General features: G+C 42.4%; 1 protein-coding gene across 1 annotated transcript in view; it reads left to right on the top strand.

Annotated features, from left to right (window-relative positions):
- The first annotated feature begins 2,921 nt into the window (after window positions 1-2,921).
- The window catches only part of LOC106611620 (nucleophosmin), a 30,037-nt gene continuing 12,730 nt past the window's right edge, over window positions 2,922-20,228 (top strand). Inside the window, exons 1-8 of the mRNA XM_014212017.2 lie at window positions 2,922-3,038; window positions 3,353-3,432; window positions 4,472-4,591; window positions 5,652-5,745; window positions 5,882-5,973; window positions 7,495-7,562; window positions 7,681-7,759; window positions 9,413-9,511. Coding sequence (XP_014067492.1) covers window positions 2,942-3,038; window positions 3,353-3,432; window positions 4,472-4,591; window positions 5,652-5,745; window positions 5,882-5,973; window positions 7,495-7,562; window positions 7,681-7,759; window positions 9,413-9,511 — 729 coding nt within the window. The 5' untranslated portion in view covers window positions 2,922-2,941. The remainder of the gene's footprint in view (window positions 3,039-3,352; window positions 3,433-4,471; window positions 4,592-5,651; window positions 5,746-5,881; window positions 5,974-7,494; window positions 7,563-7,680; window positions 7,760-9,412; window positions 9,512-20,228) is intronic.

Here is a 20,228-nt window from a genome sequence, read left to right as displayed (position 1 = left end):
TTCACCAGAGAGGACAACTGCATCATTTCACAAAATCACACCTCCCAAACTAAGTGTCCTTTACTCTAACAACCTAATGTTGTTGATTATTACACACTTATTTGCATCTTTCAGTGTTATTCTTTCATTTCAATATTCCATCCTTTATGACAACTTCCTCTCCATAGCCAAACCAGCAGGGCATGTTTCATATAACACCAGAAAAGGCTGTATAAAGTTTTACACAGCCTGCTTTTATCAGTAAAGTGAGAGTTACTACCGCATATACAATTTAGTGCAACAATGGTTTTTGTGAGACTGCTTGGATGCTATTGATGTAATGATTAGCCTAACTCAACACATTTTCTGTGAAACGAGGCCTAGGTGGGAGGTTTTCTGAACAGTTTGTTCTAAAACGCTAGACCTTGTCGGTAGAAGTGTCGGTGATGTCTGTGAACCATGTCCACCCATAAACTGGACAGTCGTCAACATCCAATAACGTCCATGTCAAGTCAAAACAAAAAGGTCCTATCTGAAGGCACAAAACACTGCTAATCTAGATAGATCTCTTGGGTGGGGCATATATAACTGCATTTCTCTTGTATGTAAAGGAGCTTCACTCTCTCTACTTCACATAGATCACAGATGGTTTTCCACACCCAGGAAGTAGTACTTTTCCACTGTTCAGTGTTCCCATGTTGTACTGTTTACAAAAAGTCCATACAACGCATCAGTCATTGATATCAAGAGAATCTGGAGAACCTTCCTAGTTCAAAACAACTGTCAGCCATCCTTTCTGCGCAGAGATGGCATGTTTTTTCAGTTTCGAGAGCGTCTCACCTGGTTGAGATCCTGTCAACAGCAGGCAGTTGTCCAGGTGACGCCTACTCAACCCCCATTTCCTCTGCCCAGACCTTGGGCCTCTTTCATCCTGCTGTCTCCAATGCCATGAAGACGTGACTTGGCCCATTTTACAAAAATTCCTCATCCTTACTGTTTTCAGAACCATGCACTGTGTTTTGCTACAGGTGCTTAAAGAGGCTGAGTGTGTTTTTTTTTTATACCTCTCCGCCAAAAATAGCCTCATCCATTTCCAATAAAATGTCTTCACACAAAAACAAGTTTTGGAACAGGGCACCAAAATATTACTCTGCAATATGTCACATGTTATAAGTTTCACTCTACCATTTTCTATTCATTCATTTTCCAGTTTCGTAAAGTGTATTGAAAGCAAAAAACAACATGGTCAGTTGTGATTTTGGATCCATTTACAGAATAAAAGGCCTATATAAAATACACGTTTTGGATACTATACCAGCATTCACCCAACCTCTTTAGCTGCCTTTGTGTAAATGAAACCTGTTAATAGATAAACACATAAACAAGTGGTTCACACTGAGAGAAGTATCGAAGACCTCGTTTAATTGTCGAATTTGTTCCAACACTCAATCTGTTGAGCGTGTGAGGAAACCCAAAACCTTATGTTACGGTTGAGTTCCTTTGTCCTCTGCCTCAACCCTCAACGGGATCCGGCGTCTTTAGTAGCATGTATGAATTCAAAATACTTATGAATGACTCACAAATGTTTTGCACTGAAGATTTGCTTCGGTGGGAAGAAGTCAACACACATCAACGACAAACCAATCCATAGGTCTCACAGGAGATTGGGATCTTTATTGTTTTCTTTTCAACAGATATAATCTGTGAAAAAATGTTTTAGGCTTTTATCTTGTCCTGATCTAAATGATTAAGAATAGGATCACAATAATACTAAATCCAAATGTATTTATGTTTATCAAACAAAATGGATTTATTGTAGTATTACAAGTTTGGGCTCTCCTGAAGGTTTATGTAGCTATTTACCAAGGGAATATGTACAGTGAGCATGTTGTCACCAACCCAGAGAAATAAGTAGCATTAGTTTTCAGTGTTTTTTTTAACACACAAAGACAAGCTAGCCTACTGCATCATATGATATTTTACGTAAAATAGAATCTGACATGTGGAATGGAGGAGCCACCTTGTGGTAGGGACAGTAGTTTTTTGTGGCATCAGTCCAGAGTTACCTGATCGTGCTGACACAAGTACTCTTATGATTCAGAGGGCACCTGGAAGAAAAAGTGTTGATTGAGTGCAGCGGCCATGTATCGCCTGTATAAAGGGCTTTTGAGACAAGCCAGAGCAGACTTTGCTGCACAAACAAGACTTCAAACCACATGCATGAAAAGCCGCCATTCCTTGATACGGGTCAGTCACCTTAATGACTGCTCTGTTCGTATGGAGTCTTAGCAAAATACTTGAACCAGCATAAGGTTGCAACGCCAATTATCACCATCACCGTCACTTTTAAAAGAGAAGGACAGCTGACAAACCAACAATAACATGTAATTGATGTAGAAGAAACAAAAATGTCAAATCCTTAATAGGAATGAAGAATACATTAATGTGAACCCTTAAAAGTGGTCCTGTTCTTTTGACCCACGGCAACACTTTACATTAACTTGGTCTTGTACCTAGTAGTGACATTGTTATTTTTACACAACAACACTGAATTAACATGTTGTAGATAGTATTTTTGTTTTGCATAGCAATGGCGTTGAGTGATTTCTGTAATTAGAGAAATATGCACAGATCCTTATTGCAAACACTACTTCATTACTGTGCAATAACAAAAGTAGTAATGCTATTGTAGTAGATAGTGTTACAACACAAGTATAAACGCAATTGTATGTCATGTAAAGTGTTACATACCATTACAAAACAGCAGTATCATACATACAGTAGATGTTCCAGTCTCTGCAAGTGTCACACGCAGACTTATTTCTAGGTTATTGGCAATGACTCCATCTAGCGGACGTAAACCAAAGTGTAGGTTTCTCCCTTTTATCCCACCCCAGCCTTTGATTCGATTGGACGTATGATTTCCACAACTTCCTTTTCAGCTATCCCATTGGCTTACTGAATGTCACTTGCTTTTACGGAACAGAACAATAACATTCAGGGGGAAATGGCTGATGATAGCGTTCCAGATATAACCAGATTTCAAATGTATTTATTTGGTGAGCACGTCTGCACTGCCAAGTTGAATTTTAGTGAACTTCTAGTAATAACAGACATGTGTCTTTTGTTATATAGCTAGCTAGCTATAGCTGTCCCAAACACACCAAATGTATCTAGCTAGTTAACGTTATTAAGCTAGGTAATGCGCTTCTCGCGCTAATTCAACAAACCGCTCTTTGTTTGCGTTTTAGCAAGCTAACAGGCTAACTAGATGAATTTGTTATCAATGATAATGTTACATTTCCGTTTTCAATTGTAGTACGCCAACAGCTATTTGTTTCGAGTTTGCTAACCTATGTGTTGTCAACTTAAGGTTGTACACTCAAATCGGACAAAAAGGAGTTCAAAGTTGAGGAGGACGATGATGCGGATCATCAGCTGTCACTCAAAGCAGTAAGATCATCACTATGCCAATTCTGAGCTTGTGTTAGACGAGAGCAGCATTTTCCAAACTCGGTGCACGTTTTTTGCCCTAACACTACACAGCTGATTCAAATGATCAAAGCTTAATGCTTAGTTGATTATTTGAATCAGCTGTGTAGTGCTAGGGCAAAAAAACAAACTAAACGTGCACCCCGTGGGGTCCCGAAGACCGAGTTTGAGAAACCCTGGACTAGAGAATATCATAACATTGTACTTGGCCAAAGGTGAATTATTTCGTTTTAAAACAATAAAAAAATGTCCTGACAAACGATGCATGCATTAAAAAGGTCCATCGGAATTAGGTCTTGAGAACTGACACATTTCAATTGTACTACACTGAGAGATTTTCTGTAATTGGAATGTTTTTATATATTCTTCATCAATTCCTTTTATTTGTACACTTTCTGCAGTATATTTATCTTTGCACCTGTTATAGAAAAATGTAAGATATACAATGACAACTTTTATTTTATGTCATTGCATATCCAGTCAATATTTCACCTGTTTCCTGTTTTGTGTACCGCCACGCCACAACACCAAGTTCACCTTTGTCAATATTAGAAATGTCAGAAAACGTGAATAATAATACACTGAATACAATATCTAGTCATAGTTCTTTGATGTGTATTTAAAGGAATAACATTTTAATCAAAAATGTGTTTTCTTATACTTAGCGTACATTTTCCACCCATTGCAAATGACTCAGTCCCTATCCTCTAAATGGATATCATCATCGTAATGTTCTTTCAGTCACTCTCCCTTTTTGCAACCAAGCAAGAGATGATGGTTGACAGAGAAATGTGGGAGACTGTAGGTTGTTGGCGTGTTTCAAATGTAAAGTGGTTGTTCCACTGGATATTATAGGTGAATGCACCAATTTGTAAGTCGCTCTGGATAAGAGCGTCTGCTAAATGACTAAAATGTAAATGTAATGTAATGTGTTCCAACGTGGTCGAAACATACAGTATCATATCTGTGAAACAGCTGTGTGTGTGTGTTGGTGTTGCAGGTGTGCCTGGGTGCTGAGGCAGAGGATAAGTTTCACACGGTGGAGATCGAGGGCGTCGCATACGACGGAAAGACCACCAAAATTCCACTGGCTGTGCTGAAGCCGTCTGTTCTGCCCTCTGTGAGTGTTTTAGAATGATGAATCACCGTAGTTCTGCTCTGTTACTTACCTGAAGCTCCTTTTAACCCTGTCCGTTATTCCACTTTTATAATAGTGAAAAACACTCAACTCCATTACCATGCAATTACTAAAATAATGTGTTGTTACTGTAGTAAGTACAGTGTTACTACGACATAGGTCTACACAGATGCTACAGGTATGTTTGGCCATGATCCAAGCCACAACACTGAGCCACACAACCCATTTCCAGTGTATTGCACATGGTTTTGCACACGCTATATTGGTGGCTCTAGAGACAGCTACTTACGCTCGTTAATGACTCTGAAGCAGACCATGAGCGGCTATGTCTCCATGATGTCAGGCTTGTTGCTCCTAAAGTAATCCAGTTTCCACCTATTAAATGGAAAATATGACTGCCTCCCTGATCCAGAGATCCAGAGAACACTGTCACCATTGCTTGATCTTTGGGGATTTAGGCTGGGTATCAGTATAAGCAATTTTGTGACAACTGCTGATGTATAAAGGGCTTTATAAAATACATGTGATTGATTGTCTCTGTTTATGACCTCCATTGTTTAAACATGCTTGGCTTGTCGCCTTCTGCATAGCTCGGGCCAATGTTACAAGCTAGTGTGTATTTTGGTTCTGGTTCAGGGCTTGAAAACACTAGCTGTGAGTGGATAATTATGTTATTTATGGAAGTTATCACTACCTGCACACTTTTACAGTAGTTATTTTAACACATACATCTGTGTTTTGTTTGGTTGCTATCGCAACCAGAACAATGGCCTGGCAGTTTGGAATTCACATTCACAACTGTCTGGCAGCACCCACTTCTTTAATGTTTAGCAAGCAGATACATCTGAATAGATGTTTTGATTTTGATAAGATAATGTAGTAATAGATCATTTGATAAGACACCTTTTCTTGCAGGTGTGTGGGATCCTCCCTCCCTTCCTCAGGTTGAATGTACATTCTGTAATAAATGTAATTTGTGACGTTGAACATCTATGGGTTTTTTGTTGAATCGACTTGCTTATTTTATTCCTAATTTTGGCAGATGAGTTTAGGAGGGTTTGGGATCACCCCTCCAGTAACCTTCCGCCTCCAGTCTGGCTGTGGACCAGTGTACATCAGTGGACAGCATTTTATCAGTGAGTGACTTCATTTGCAGTCTGCTGATTTAGTTGTTTGTATACTCTCTTTGGGTTAGATATAAGGTGACATTTTGACAGTACAAGACAGCAGCAGCAGCATTGAGATTAGGTGTAACCTAATCTCAATTTGTAGATGTGAAGGACTCTGATGACGAAGAAGAGGAAAACAGCTCGTCACCTGTGACGAGGCCGTCAAGCTTGACCTCAGGGAAGCGTCCAGCTCCGGTATGTTCCTCCTGCTGTTTACTTAGCTCATTATTGGATTGGATTCAACTGCATACATTTAGGTCCAAAATGATTGGCACCCTTGATAAAGATGAGCGAAAATAGACTCAAAAATAAAGAATACAAATACTGAGCTATACAAATACTGTATTCTTAAAAAAAAACGATTGGAAATTATGTTATTTTATTCTAATTCTCTGAGAAAGACAACAAATAATAATAAATAAAAAATATTATAGGGGTCAAAATGATTTGCACCTTTATTTTCAATACCTTTCAATACTTCACATTGCGAGGATAATATCACTGAGCCTTTTTGTAAAATGTTTTATGAGATTGGAGAACATATTGGGAACAATTGTAGAGCATTCCTCCACACAGAATCTTTCCAGATCCTTGATCAAGTTCATGATGCCGTTAACCTTAACAAGGGCCCCAGGACCAGTGGAAGAAAAATAGCCCCATAACATCAAAGATCCACCACCATATTTTACAGTAAGTATGGGGTGCTTTTCTGCATATGCATCGTTTTTTTCAATGTCAAATCCACCAATGATGTGCGTGGCCAAAGAGCACTATTTTCATGTTATCTGACCATAGCACCGGTTCCAATCCAAGTGTCAATGCCATTTAGCAAACTCCATACATTTACATCAAATCAATAAACTTTTTCGCATACACATGTTTAGCAGATGTTATTGTGGGTGTAGCGTAATGCTTGTGTTCCTAGCTCCAACAGTGCAGTAATATCTAACAATACACAACAATACTCACAAATCTAAAAGTAAAACAATGGAATTGAGACATTTAAAAATATTAGGACGAGCAATGTCTGAGTCCGGAGTATAAATATATACAGTATATATGCGATGGGATGTATAGACATTATGGACAGTGTGGATAGGATATATAGTATATCTGTAGAATACGTGGATATAATAGTATACAGCAATAGTTGAATAGGATGGACTTGACTAGAATACAGTATATACATATGAAATGGGTAAAACAGTATGTAAACATTATTAAAGTGACCAGTGTTCCATGACTATGTACGTTGGGCAGCAGCCTCTAATGGGCAGGGATGAGTAACCGGGTGGTAGCCGGCTAGTGACAGTGACTAAGTTCAGGGCAGGGTACTGGGTGGAGGCTGGCTAGTGATCCAATATGTTCTCCAATCTCAAAAAACATGTTAGAAAAAGGCTCAGTGCCGTTATCCTCTCAAGGTGAGGTATTGAAAGGTATAGAAAACAGAGGTGCCGATAATTTTGAACACTATCTTTTTGAGAGAAAGAATATTACTTTAATCTCTTTCTCTGAGCAATTGTATAAAAAAATATAATTTCCCATTTTTTTTGGAGCATACAATAATAGCTCAGTATTTGTATTCTTTATTTTGTAGTCTTTTTTTGCTAATCTTTATCAAGGGTGCCAATAATTTTTATCCTGACTGTACATACCATATTCCTCAGCAGGCCTTATTTATTACCAATAGTTAGAAAATATTGTATCCCTTTGCAGAAGAAAATGAAAATGGAGTTAAATGATGATGATGATAGCGATGGAGATGACGACGACGACGATGATGAGTATGAATCTTCTTTTTTGTATTTTAGGTTTGTTGTATTTTAGGTTTCTTGCGTCATGTGTCTGTCGGACTACCATTAGATAACGTGACGTACATTTTCGTGTTCTATTCTTTTGTAGTGATGATGATGACGATAGTGATGAAGATGAGAGTGATGTGAAAGTACAGAAGGTCCCAGTCAAACCAACCATAAAGAAAGTAAGTATTCTCTGTTCAACTAAAAACATGACACTGGGCATAGATGATGTATCTTGTATGTCCACTAGGTGTCATGCTAGACAAGGACTTGTCCATGTAGCAGAGCATGCCAATAGACCACGTTCACATAGGCAGCCCATTTCTGATATTTTTCCCACGTATTGGTCTTAAACCAATCACATCAGGTATTTTCATATCAGATCTTTTTCAGGGCTGATCTGATCAATCTGATCTGATCTGGTCAAAAGACAAATTAGTGGGGGGGGGGAAACATTTGAATTCTGTCTAAACGCAGCCTTAGATCCAAGAAGTACTATTATATTGATATTTTGCCCCATGGGAATCGAACCCACAACCCTGGTGTTGTAAGCGCTATGCTCTACCAACTGAGCCACACGGGACCTTCTTAGAAAGTTAGGATTGTGACATATTGTAGGCATATTATATATATTATATATATATATATTTTTGTCTAACATCAGGTCTTATTTGTGTAGTGCATATCAGTGTCAAAGACAATTTTGTAAATGTTTCATTGTTATTGCATGTTCTGTAAATTAGACATGTTTTTAGCTCTTTCATTTCTGCACCCGTTGACCTGCGGCCATTTTGCTCGAGACGGAGTGGAGGAAACTTTTTCACCTTGTTCCCTCTTGCACCCATCTGTTTTTTCGAGACTAAAGCACAGGGTCTGCCGGGTATAATGATGGGATTTCTCCTCTGTAATCTACCTGAGCACTCTGTGTTTCACCAGCACTGTGCAGAGCGAGACGTACTATCGCAGTAAAGACAACTCGACAAACACAGCCTACAAGTCTAGGCATTGGGAATTCCTATTTCCTCCACCCCCCCACCCCGTCTCCTCGATAAGGCACCTAGGTCTACATGTCCTGTCCCTCAGTCCTCCCACATTTCTCTTTCGTTGCTCTGTTTATCCACTCTTTCTGTCTGATACCCCCTTCTCTTGTTCAACAGTCCGTCATTGCACCTGGCCTTTGTCTTTGAACAGTGTGCATGTTCGCATGTGCCTGTGTGTGTGTGTGTGTGTGTATATCATTGTGTGCGTGTGTCTGTTTGTGATTTGAAAGGCAGCGTCCAAGTCTTAACTGTGCCAGACCGCGAGAGATCAAAGCGGGGCAGATGCACATACCTGCGACATGAGCACTGATTCTAGCCCCAGAGCCAGACGACAGCTGAGCATTTCGGTCACCTGTTGATTTATTCTGCTACACACACAGCTCCTCGCCTTCATTAAATATTTATTTGTCTTTTCTTCTACTTCCTCTTCTTTTCTTTGCTCTCTGTCTCTTTGTCATGCTCATACTGTATTATAGTGATGAGAAGTGGCAGCATGGATATTAATATGCTTCCTGGGTTGAAACACAGAGGACAGAGAGCATACTAATTGCCCTCCTTTACTCCCCAACGACCTCCTTTACTGATCTGACTAAAGTAGTGTACAGACAGACGGACAGTGAGATAAATGCTGTTCAAACTGAAAAGTATTAAAAGTGCTATGGTCTATTTTGACAAAAGCAACACTTTTTTTGCAGTGTCAATATGTCCTCCCAAATGAAACGATTACTGTAATTGGGCTTTCGATTGTGTATAGTGCTTCCTGCATCTCTCCCAACTAATGCTGTTGTCTCTCAGAGCCCGGAGCCTTTGGGGCAGAAGCCTAAAAGTGTGACATTGGCGCAGAATGGCTCACCAGGGAATCAAGGGGGACCATTGGCTAAACCTCAAACCAAGGTAGGTAAAGTTTTTCACCTGTTTAGGCCTCTTTAGTCCAACATGAAGCCAGAGTAATTACTCACATCCACATGAGGCACTGTTGGCTGCTCCCAAAAGTGGTATTTTCATTTGCCAGATAAAACGTAGAGTTTTCAATCTATGGGAAAAGGTAATGTGATTCCAAAATAGGCCTAGAGCTGAGGAGGCAATGAGAGTTTCCAAGGAGTTGTTTGTGGTTAGGCAATCCCAAAGCAGACAGTTTAAGGGGGAATTTGTGGTCTGGGCTTCAAAACAAACTCCTGGAAAACACATGTTCTCTGCCAGCCAATTTAGAAAGACGATTCTTAAGGTCGGCGTTATGCTGCTGAACATGAAGAATTGCAGACATCTTTCGCCATATAGGAGTTGTGATGTGTAGCGAACAGACGCATCAGCTGTTTCCTTCCATGAAATTGTTCATGCGGGACTATGTAGAAAATCCTGCGTGCACTAGAGACATTTCTGTTGCCAGTCTTGTCACAAGAGACTAGATTACATTTTTCAATGGAAATAAAGTTTATTAAAAGCTGTACATTTTCATAGTAGTTACATCTGAATGTTCATGTCAAGACAAATATTTATAAGACTTGTCTGCTTATAAGACCACTGTCCCAGCGGTACTTGCCAGACTCTCAGCAAGCTGCATGGAATCAAAGCACAGCAAAGAATGTGATGAATCCAAATAGCAATTAGCTCTAGACCAGTACTTCATTTCTCAGGTGGAATGTCTTGGACGGCAGCCTTACAAACCCAAGGATTGAACTCTCTCTGTGTTAAACAAACACATCTGACCCCTGAACACGTTTCCCAGGACGGGGTTTAAGACCACGACCCCTCGGCCTGACCTACTGTTTTGGGTTGAAGACCACTTTGATGCTAAAATGTCCCTCCCCCACCTCCCACCTTTGCAACCTTCTCATTTTCCACCCGTCCTTAAGAATGCCCTAATCAGCCCCCAACCCCGTAGCCCCCAAAATGACTCTAGCTTGATTTTAAACATTACCAGTGACCTGTCATTTGTCTCTTGTATTGACATAACATATTCTAGCCTTTGATGAGCATTAATCAAGAAAGAAATGAACCATGTGAGAACCTCTTATTTCGTTTTTTCAAAACTTCATAGCAGTGTCTCAAAAAGTTAAAATCTCCTTTTCTCTCAAACAATATGTAAGGTAAAATGCCTAAAACACTTCCTGTCATGACAAGAAATGATCAAAATCCTCCTAGAACATTGTTTCGGACTGAAAACTGTACCCTTTGTGTGTGATGTCAGACGCTAATGCACAATGAGGTGAGACTTGCTATGCTAATCACCCGGGGCATTGCGTAGCCCTCAGGGCAGCGTGCGGTGTGTGGTAGAGCGCGCTGGCTAATCTATTTAATTCTGTAATGGCCGCTGTTCAGCACGTTACGACAGCCGTTGTTAAAGTGCTAGCGGGGATTAACCAGCAGGCTAACCGCTGAAACCTGCCAGTTTAACTCCCCAGTTCCACCCTACCTAATCCTAACCCCGACCCCCCTCCCTCAGCCACCCCTCCCTCCCTCCCTCTCAAACAGCCTCCTCACACCCCTCGCTTCCTGTACACACCTTCTCCCAATTGCTCTCATTACGGGTGTTTGATGTCTGGGGCAGCAGGCAGGTTGCTCCCAGATGCCCCTGAGGTTGGAGGAAGCAGGCGTTTTCTTAGTGCAGGTGACTGGTCATTAGGGTGGCTCGTCAGATCCTTTGCCAGTGCCTCTCTCACCATATTTCTAAACTCTTTGCCCCGTCATCTACGGTTTTTGGTGGAGCGAAATGGGTCGATATGACTGCCGTTCAAGTTTGTCGGTCTGAATTTTATAGTCGGTAGTGTGTTAGTACTTTTTGACTGATGGAAGTGGAAGCAGGCTGCCTGTTCTGTGGTGATGCCTCCGAGCATGCGCCACGGTCGTAAAGCTGTAAGATGCTCTGCCTGTGATCCTCCTTAGAAGAAGTAAATCTTCACTATTGGCAAAACACGGACACCCAGTTCAATGTGTACTAGTGGTGTTAACCTTAAGATTAAGAAAAATCCCTAACCAAATGTTTTATTTTATGTTTTCACAAAAACAATTATCACAGTGCAGTTAGCACAAAACCTATAATTTTCTGTGTTAGAGCCTAACTAGACAATAGGCTATAAAGGCCTGGGGAAAGTTGTGTAAAGGTAGCCGGCTAGTGAGGCTGAACATCTCCGCTGTTTTGGTGCCCTGGCTACCACGCTGTGAACAGCATGAAGCGAACCCATGCACATGCACCGATACTGTGTGAGTCTCAAGTGTTGCATCTCACTCATCTCATCAATATCCTATCCTATCCATTGATAGTAGGCCCTGCTTTACTGAAGTTGCGAGACATTGCAAGCCAAGAAATTGCGAGATATACAGTTGAAGTCGGAAGTTTACATACACTTATGTGGGAGTCATTAAAACTTGTTTTTCAACCACTCCACAAATTTCTTGTTAAGAAACTATAGTTTTGGCAAGTCGGTTAGGACTTCTACTTTGTGCATGACAAGTAATTTTTCCAACAATTGTTTACAGACAGATTATTTCACTTATAATTCACTCTATTACAATTCCAGTGGGTCAGAAGTGTACATACACTAAGTTGACTGTGCCTTTAAACAGCTTGTAAAATTCCAGAAAAGTATGTCATGGCTTTAGAAGCTTCTGATAGGCTAATTGACATCATTTGAGTCAATTGGAGGTGTACCTGTGGATGTATTTCAAGGCCTACCTTCAAACTCAGTGCCTCTTTGCTTGACATCATGGGAAAATCAAAAGAAATCAGCCAAGACCTCAGAAAAAAATGTGTAGACCTCCACAAGTCTGGTTCATCCTTGGGAGCAATTTCCAAATGCCTGAAGGTACCATGTTCATCTGTACAAACAATAGTACGCAAGTATAAACACCATGGGACCACGCAGCTGTCATACCGCTCAGGAAGGAGACGCGTTCTGTCTCCTAGAGATGAACGTACTTTGGTGCGAAAAGTGCAAATCAATGTCAGAACAACAGCAAAGGACCTTGTGAAGATGCTGGAGAAAACGGGCACAAAAGTATCTATATCCACAGTAAAACAAGTCCTATATCGACATAACCTGAAAGGCCGCTCAGCAAGGAAGAAGCCACTGCTCCAAAACCAGCGTAAAAAAGCCAGACTACGGTTTGCAACTGCACATGGGGACAAAGATTGTGCTTTTTGGAGAAATGTCCTGTGGTCTGATGAAATAAAAATAGAACTGTTTGGCCATAATGACCATCGTTATGTTTGGAGGAAAAAGGGGGAGGCCTGCAAGACAAAGAACACCATCCCAACCGTGAAGTACGGGGGTGGCAGCATCATGTTGTGGGGGTGCATTGCTGCAGGAGGGACTGGTGCACTTCACAAAATCAGTCAGGAAGCTGAAGCTTGGTCGCAAATGGGTCTTCCAAATAGAGAATGACCCGAAGCGTATTTCCAAAGTTGTGTCAAAATGGCTTAAGGACAACAAAGTCAAGGTATTGGAGTGGCCATCACAAAACCCTGACCTCAATCCCATAGAAAATTTGTGGGCAGAACTGAAAAAGCGCGTGTGAGCAAGGAGGCCTACAAACCTGACTCTGTTACACCAGCTCTGTCAGAAGGAATGGGCCAAAATTCACCCAACTTATTGTGGGAAGCTTGTGGAAGGCTACCTGAAATGTTTGACCCAAGTTAAACAATTTAAAGGCAATGCTACCAAATACTAATTGAGTATATGTAAACTTCTGACCCACTGGGAATGTGATGAAAGAAATAAAAGCTGAAATGAATCATTCTCTACTATTATTCTGACATTTCACGTTCTTAAAATAAAGTGGTGATCCTAACTGACCTGAGACAGGGAATTTTTACTAGGGTTAAATGTCAGGAATTGTGAAAAACTGAGTTTAAATATATTTGGCTAAGGTGTATGTGTCACGTCCTGGCCAGTATAAGGGTTAATTGTTATTGTAGTTTGGTCAGGACGTGGCAGAGGGTATTTGTTTTATGTGCTTCAGGGTGGTGTGTTAGTTAGGAGGGCGTTTGATTTATTATTTCCGGGTTTTGAGTTATGGTCTATGTTTATGTATTTCTATGTGTAGTCTAGTGAGTGTGTTTCTATGTTGAGTTAATTGGGGTGGACTTCCAATTGAAGGCAGCGGTTTGGTGTTGCCTTTGATTGGAAGTCCTATATTAGTTGGGTGTGTTTGTCTTGTATTTGTGGGAGATTGTTTTTGCATTGCGTGTTTTTGTGAGCCTGCAAAACTGTCATTGGTCGTGCTTATTGTTTTCTTGTTTTTCGTGTTCAACGTTCGTTAATAAATTAAGAAAATGAATACCAACTCTGCTGCATATTGGTCCACCTTTTCAGACGACGATTTCGCTATATTGTCCTCCGACAAAGAAAGCCGTGACAGAATCTCCCACCAAACCAGGACCAAGCAGCAGAGGAAGGAGCAGAAGAATTGTGATTTGGACAATCGGGAGAGATGGACATGGGAGCAGGTGATGGCCGGAGAAGGCCCATGGAGTAAGGCTGGTATGGACCGGGAACGTTTCCGAGGGACACGACTGGCGTATAAGCACGAGAGGCACCCCCAATAATTTTTTTTGGGGGGGCACACGGGTAGTTTGGCTAGGCCTAGGAAGAGCCGGAAGCCAGCTACCCGTGGTTATATGGAGGAGCGTATGAGGTGGAGAGCGCCATGTTTCGCTGAGGAGCGCACTATCTCACCCATACGCACGCACAGTCCGGTGCGCGTTATTCCAGCCCCTCGCAGGTGCCGTGCTAGAGCGGGCATCCAGCCTGGTAGGAGGATGCCTGCGCCGCGCATCTGGTCGCCGGTACGCCTCCGAGGACCAGGCTACCCAACTCCCGCTCTACGCACGGCTACCATCAGGCCCCTGCACAACCCAGTCCGCCCTGTACAAGCACCCCGCTTGTGCAGGGCTACTAGTTCCATCCATCCAGGACGGGTTGTGCAGGAGGTAAGATCAAGACCGCCTGTGCGCCTCCATAGCCCTGGGTTTCCAGCTCCTGTCTCTCGTGCGGACCCGGAAGTGCGTCAACCCAGTCCGACTCGTCCTGTTCCCGCTCCCCGCACTAGCCTGGAGGTGCGTGTTCCCAATCTGGTACGCCCAGTACCAGCACCACGCACCAGGCTTCAAGTGCGTAAACCCAGCCTCGCCAGTCAACAGTCACCAGAGCTGCCTGCCAGTCAACAGTCACCAGAGCTGCCCGCCAGTCAACAGTCACCAGAGCTGCCCGCCAGTCAACAGTCACCAGAGCTGCCCGCCAGTCAACAGTCACCAGAGCTGCCCACCAGTCAACAGTCACCAGGCTGCCCTGAACCGCCAGAGTGGCCAGACTGCCCTGAACCGCCGGAGTGGCCAGACTGCCCTGAACCGCCGGAGTGGCCAGACTGCCCCGAACCGCCGGAGTGGCCAGACTGCCCCGAGCCGCCGGAGTGGCCAGACTGCCCCGAGCCGCCGGAGTGGCCAGACTGCCCCGAGCCGCCGGAGTGGCCAGACTGCCCCGAGCCGCCGGAGTGGCCAGACTGCCCCGAGCCGCCGGAGTGGCCAGACTGCCCCGAGCCGCCGGACTGGCCAGACTGCCCCGAGCCGCCAGACTGGCCAGACTGCCCCGAGCCGCCAGACTGCCCCGAGCCGCCAGACTGGCCAGACTGCCCCGAGCTGCCAGACTGCCCAGACTGTCCTGAGCTGCCAGACTGTCCCGAGCTGCCAGAGTGGCCCGACTGCCTGGAACGGCCAGAACCGGAGCCACCTCCTGATATAGGTGGGTTGGGGAGGGGGGGTGTAGCACAGTGCCGTCGTTGACGGCAGCCACCCTCCCTTCCCTCCCTTTTAGTAGAGGGGAATTTTTGTTTTGTTGTTTGGGGTTGTGTTTAAAAAAAATAAAATAATAATAATTAAGGTGCTTCCGGGGTTAGCACCTTTAAGGGGGGTTACTGTCACGTCCTGGCCAGTATAAGGGTTAATTGTTATTGTAGTTTGGTCAGGACGTGGCAGAGGGTATTTGTTTTATGTGGTTCAGGGTGGTGTGTTAGTTAGGAGGGCGTTTGATTTATTATTTCCGGGTTTTGAGTTATGGTCTATGTTTATGTATTTCTATGTGTAGTCTAGTGAGTGTGTTTCTATGTTGAGTTAATTGGGGTGGACTTCCAATTGAAGGCAGCGGTTTGGTGTTGCCTTTGATTGGAAGTCCTATATTAGTTGGGTGTGTTTGTCTTGTATTTGTGGGAGATTGTTTTTGCATTGCGTGTTTTTGTGAGCCTGCAAAACTGTCATTGGTCGTGCTTATTGTTTTCTTGTTTTTCGTGTTCAACGTTCGTTAATAAATTAAGAAAATGAATACCAACTCTGCTGCATATTGGTCCACCTTTTCAGACGACGATTTCGCTATATCGTCCTCCGACGAAGAAAGCCGTGACAGTATGTTAACTTCCGAATTCAACTGTAGCATTCCATTGTGAGATACAGCTTTTGATTGCCTATAAAATGTTACAGACCTATATCCATCCTGCCCTGCCTTTCTAAAATCTTCGAAAGCCGAGTTAACAAACAGATCACCGACCATTTCGAATCCCACCGTACCTTCTCCACTATGCAATCTGGTTTCCGAGCTGGTCATGGGTGCACCTCAGCCACACTCAAGGTCCTAAACTATATCATAACCGCCATCGATAAAAGACAGTACTGTGCAGCCGTCTTCATCGACCTGGCCAAGGCTTTCGACTCTGTCAATCACCGCATTCTTATCGGCAGACTCAATAGCCTTGGTTTCTCAAATGACTGCCTCGCCTGGTTCACCAGCTACTTCTCAGATAGAGTTCAGTGTGTCAAATCGGAGGGCCTGTTGTCCGGACATCTGGCAGTCTCTATGGGGGTGCCACAGGGTTCAGTTCTCGGGCTGACTCTTTTCTCTTTATACATCAATGATGTTGCTCTTGTTGCTGGTGATTCGCTGATCCACCTCTACGCAGACGACACCATTCTGTATGCATCTGGCCCTTCTTTTTACACTGAGTTGACAAACCTCCAAACGAACTTCAATGCCATAGAACACTCCTTCTGTGGCCTCCAACTGCTTTTAAATGCTAGTAAAACTAAATGCATGCTCTTCAACCGATTGTTGCCCGCCTGACTAGCATCACTACTCTGGACGGTTCTGACTTAGAACATGTGGACAACTACAAATACCTAGGTGTCTGGTTGGACTGTAAACTCTCCTTCCAGACTCACATTAAGCATCTCAAATCCAAAATTACATCTAGAATTGGCTTCCTATTTCGCCACAAAACCTCCTTCACTCATGCTGCCAAACATACCCTCGTAAAACTGACTACATTTTACATTACATTTTAGTCATTTAGCAGACGCTCTTATCCAGAGCGACTTACAGTAGTGAGTGCATACATTTTTCATACTGGTCCCCCATGGGAATCCTACCGATCCTTGACTTCAGCGATGTCATTTACAAAATAACCTCCAACACTCTACTCAGCAAACTGGATGTAGTCTATCACAGGTCATCTATAAGTCTTTGCTAGGTAAAGCCCCGCTTTACCTCAGCTCCCTGGTCACCATAGCAACACCCACCCGTAGCATGCGCTCCAGCAGGTATATTTCACTGGTCATCCCCAAAGCCAACACTTCCTTTGGCTGCCTTTCCTTCCAGTTCTCTGCTGCCAATGACTGGAACGAATTGCAAAAATCACTGAAGCTGGAGTCTTATATCTCCCTCTCTAACTTTAAGCATCAGCTGTCAGTGAAGCTAACCGATCACTGTACCTGTACACAGCCCATCTGTAAATAGCACACCCAACTACCTCATCCCCATATTGTTATTTATCCTCTTGCTCTTTTGCACCCCAGTACCTCTACTTGCACATCATCATCTGCACATATATCACTCCAGTGTTAATGCTAAATTGTAATTATTTCGCCTCCATGGCCTATTTATTGCCTTACCTCCCTACTCTTCTACATTTGTACACCCTGTACATAGATTTTTCTATTGTGTTATTAACTGTACGTTTGTTTATGTGTAACTCTGTGTTGTTGTTTTTGTCACACTGCTTTGCTTTATCTTGGCCAGGTCGCAGTTGTAAATGAGAACTTGTTCTCAACTGGCCTACCTGGATAAATAAAGATGAAATAAAAATAAATAAAAAAGATAGGCCTAGTGCATGGTCCTGACTCATACGTTTCTGCCTTTCCTCCAAATGTTGCAATTGTGATTTAGAGCAACACACTTTGGTGTTGTAATCATGAAAATAGAATGATTATTCTAATTCTAAAGTTATAATATAATAGTGGGCACTTTGAGTACAGTGTTGTTTGACATGACAATGAATGAAAATGCCAGGGAGGAGTTAGTGTGACAGGGTAGGAACAAAAAGTGTTGTTAAGTGTTTCCTAGGGGACCCTATAATCTTTGGCTACCTTTAATGTTTTCTCTTAGCTGCTTAATGTAGCTAACATATTCATGAATCGCGTATTCCTATTTGATTTGGAATATACAACATGCTGATTTAGGTCTACACCATCACTGGTATTGTCAGGCTGTATTGCTAATTACATTGCTCTGACTCAGTACATTTATTAGCCAGCTAACTAGTGATTAGCATTAGCGGCTAACAAGATTTAGTCTGAACTTGCTAAGAAAATGCGAGCTAGCTGTTTGCAGATGTAAGAATCACAAACAAATAGTGTAACTATAGAACACTAGTGGATTTATATTAAGTAGCAAAGTGAAAACAGCATCGTTGTCATCAACATTGCTGCATTGACCATGCAGACTGTACTGCAGATGTCTAGTGGTCGAGGGACAACAAATGCGCTCCTTAAGTGACAGGGGGCAGGTCTAAGTCTGTGTGGGAAGTAGCATGGAGAGAGAGAGAGAGAGAGCGGAGAGAGATTACTCAAGTAGCGAAGTAAACGGTAACACTTTACTTGACACTCAGTGTCATAACACGTTATGAAATGGTCATAACCATGTCATAATGTTATAACAGCTGATATAACATGTCTTAATATGGTCATAACACTGTCATGACCCATATATTTACACCTGTTGTGACATATATTGCATTATTTTATGGCTGGTTATGACACCTACATAACAGTGTCAAAACCCATGTTTATTAAAATTAAAATATATAACTTGTAGTAAATACACTTTATGACACTGTCAAGAAGCATTATGACCATCATAATCATATAAGCCAGATAGACCTATCACATACATGCCCATATATCAGTCATCAGTCAAAAAGAGGGTGTCTTGTCCTGTTTCTGAAATCTGCTCCTGCTTTCATCCCAGTCATCAGCAGCAGAGCATTGGGGTAGGTGCATGTCTGACATCAATGTGTGCGCAATTACAATGATAATTTAATGTGTAATGGTTCAATGGAATGTTTTGCCTTGTGTGGTAGGTTTTGTGGGTTTTGACACTCTTATGTAGGTGTCATCACCAGCCATAAAATAACTACCATGCTAGGTTTTGTGGGTTTTTACACTCCTATGGATGTATCATAACCAGCTATAAAATAATGTCACAACAGGTCTAAATATATATGTCATGACAGTGTTATGAGCATATTATAACAGGTTATGACAAGTTATGTCTGCTGTTATGACATATAATGACATGATTATGATTGTGTCATAGCGTGTTATGACGCTGGGTGTCAATAAAAGTGTTACCAAGTAAACAATAAAAATGGACGTTACACACGGCATATCACATTTAACAAACTAAACATTGAAATGCAGTCGAGGAACCAATTATTTTTGAGTCGACTCTCAATCACTACTTCATTGTCATTAACAGTTGGAAAAATGTCAGGGAAAGGCAAGCAACCGCAGTGAAGTCCTGTATGACAATACTTTGAGAAGTTAAATGAGAAGGAAATGCTAACTTTGTGAGGGGGAGTTGGAGGTACAGTAATGGTAGTGCAGGTGCAATGTTTAACAATCTGAAAGGGACGCACCATGAGACCCAAACCGTTTCTGGCAGCAGCATTGTGAATTCACATGGAATTTTATGATAAAAAAAGAAAGAAAAGGTTTTTACTGAAAACCGGGGGAAAAAATGTGTTGTTTGAACATTGTCCATTTCACACATCCCTAATGTGCACCTGTGTCTTGCCTACCTGTTCACGATTGTTTTAATCCCATCACAAATTTGGCAGGTTTTTCAATGGTTCTGCATTGTTCTATTTTAATTAAGTTGAGCTCTATTGTTTTATCAATAAAAACAGGACTTTTTTTGGCCTGGTCTTGAGAGTGGAAGTTTCTCAGCGAAATGTCTTTTGTCTCCTTACCTGGCCCCAAAGCCCTCCTACAAGACACCAAAGGAACAATTACTACCTCAGACATTCAGACTTAGCCGGCAGAAGTGTCATCATGACCATGTATTTGTTGCGAAGACGAGCGAATCGGGGGAGAGCGATTACATCAAATGATAGTGTGCAAGTGATTAAGTCACATGTCCCGTGGCATCTGTAATCAGTGTCTGGCGCAGATTAAACAGCTTGCTCAGCTCTGTCTGTTTATCAGCTGTTTCGGTTCCACAGCTGTCCTTTGGAAGTGGAGAGCCGCCCCCCAAATAATAAATACGCCGGCCATTTCTTGGCCAGGAGCCAG

This window comes from Salmo salar, chromosome 09 (assembly GCF_965601325.2).
Source record: "Salmo salar chromosome 09, fSalSal1, whole genome shotgun sequence".
Taxonomy (NCBI): domain Eukaryota; kingdom Metazoa; phylum Chordata; class Actinopteri; order Salmoniformes; family Salmonidae; genus Salmo; species Salmo salar.
This window is presented reverse-complemented; position numbering and strand designations above follow the sequence as displayed.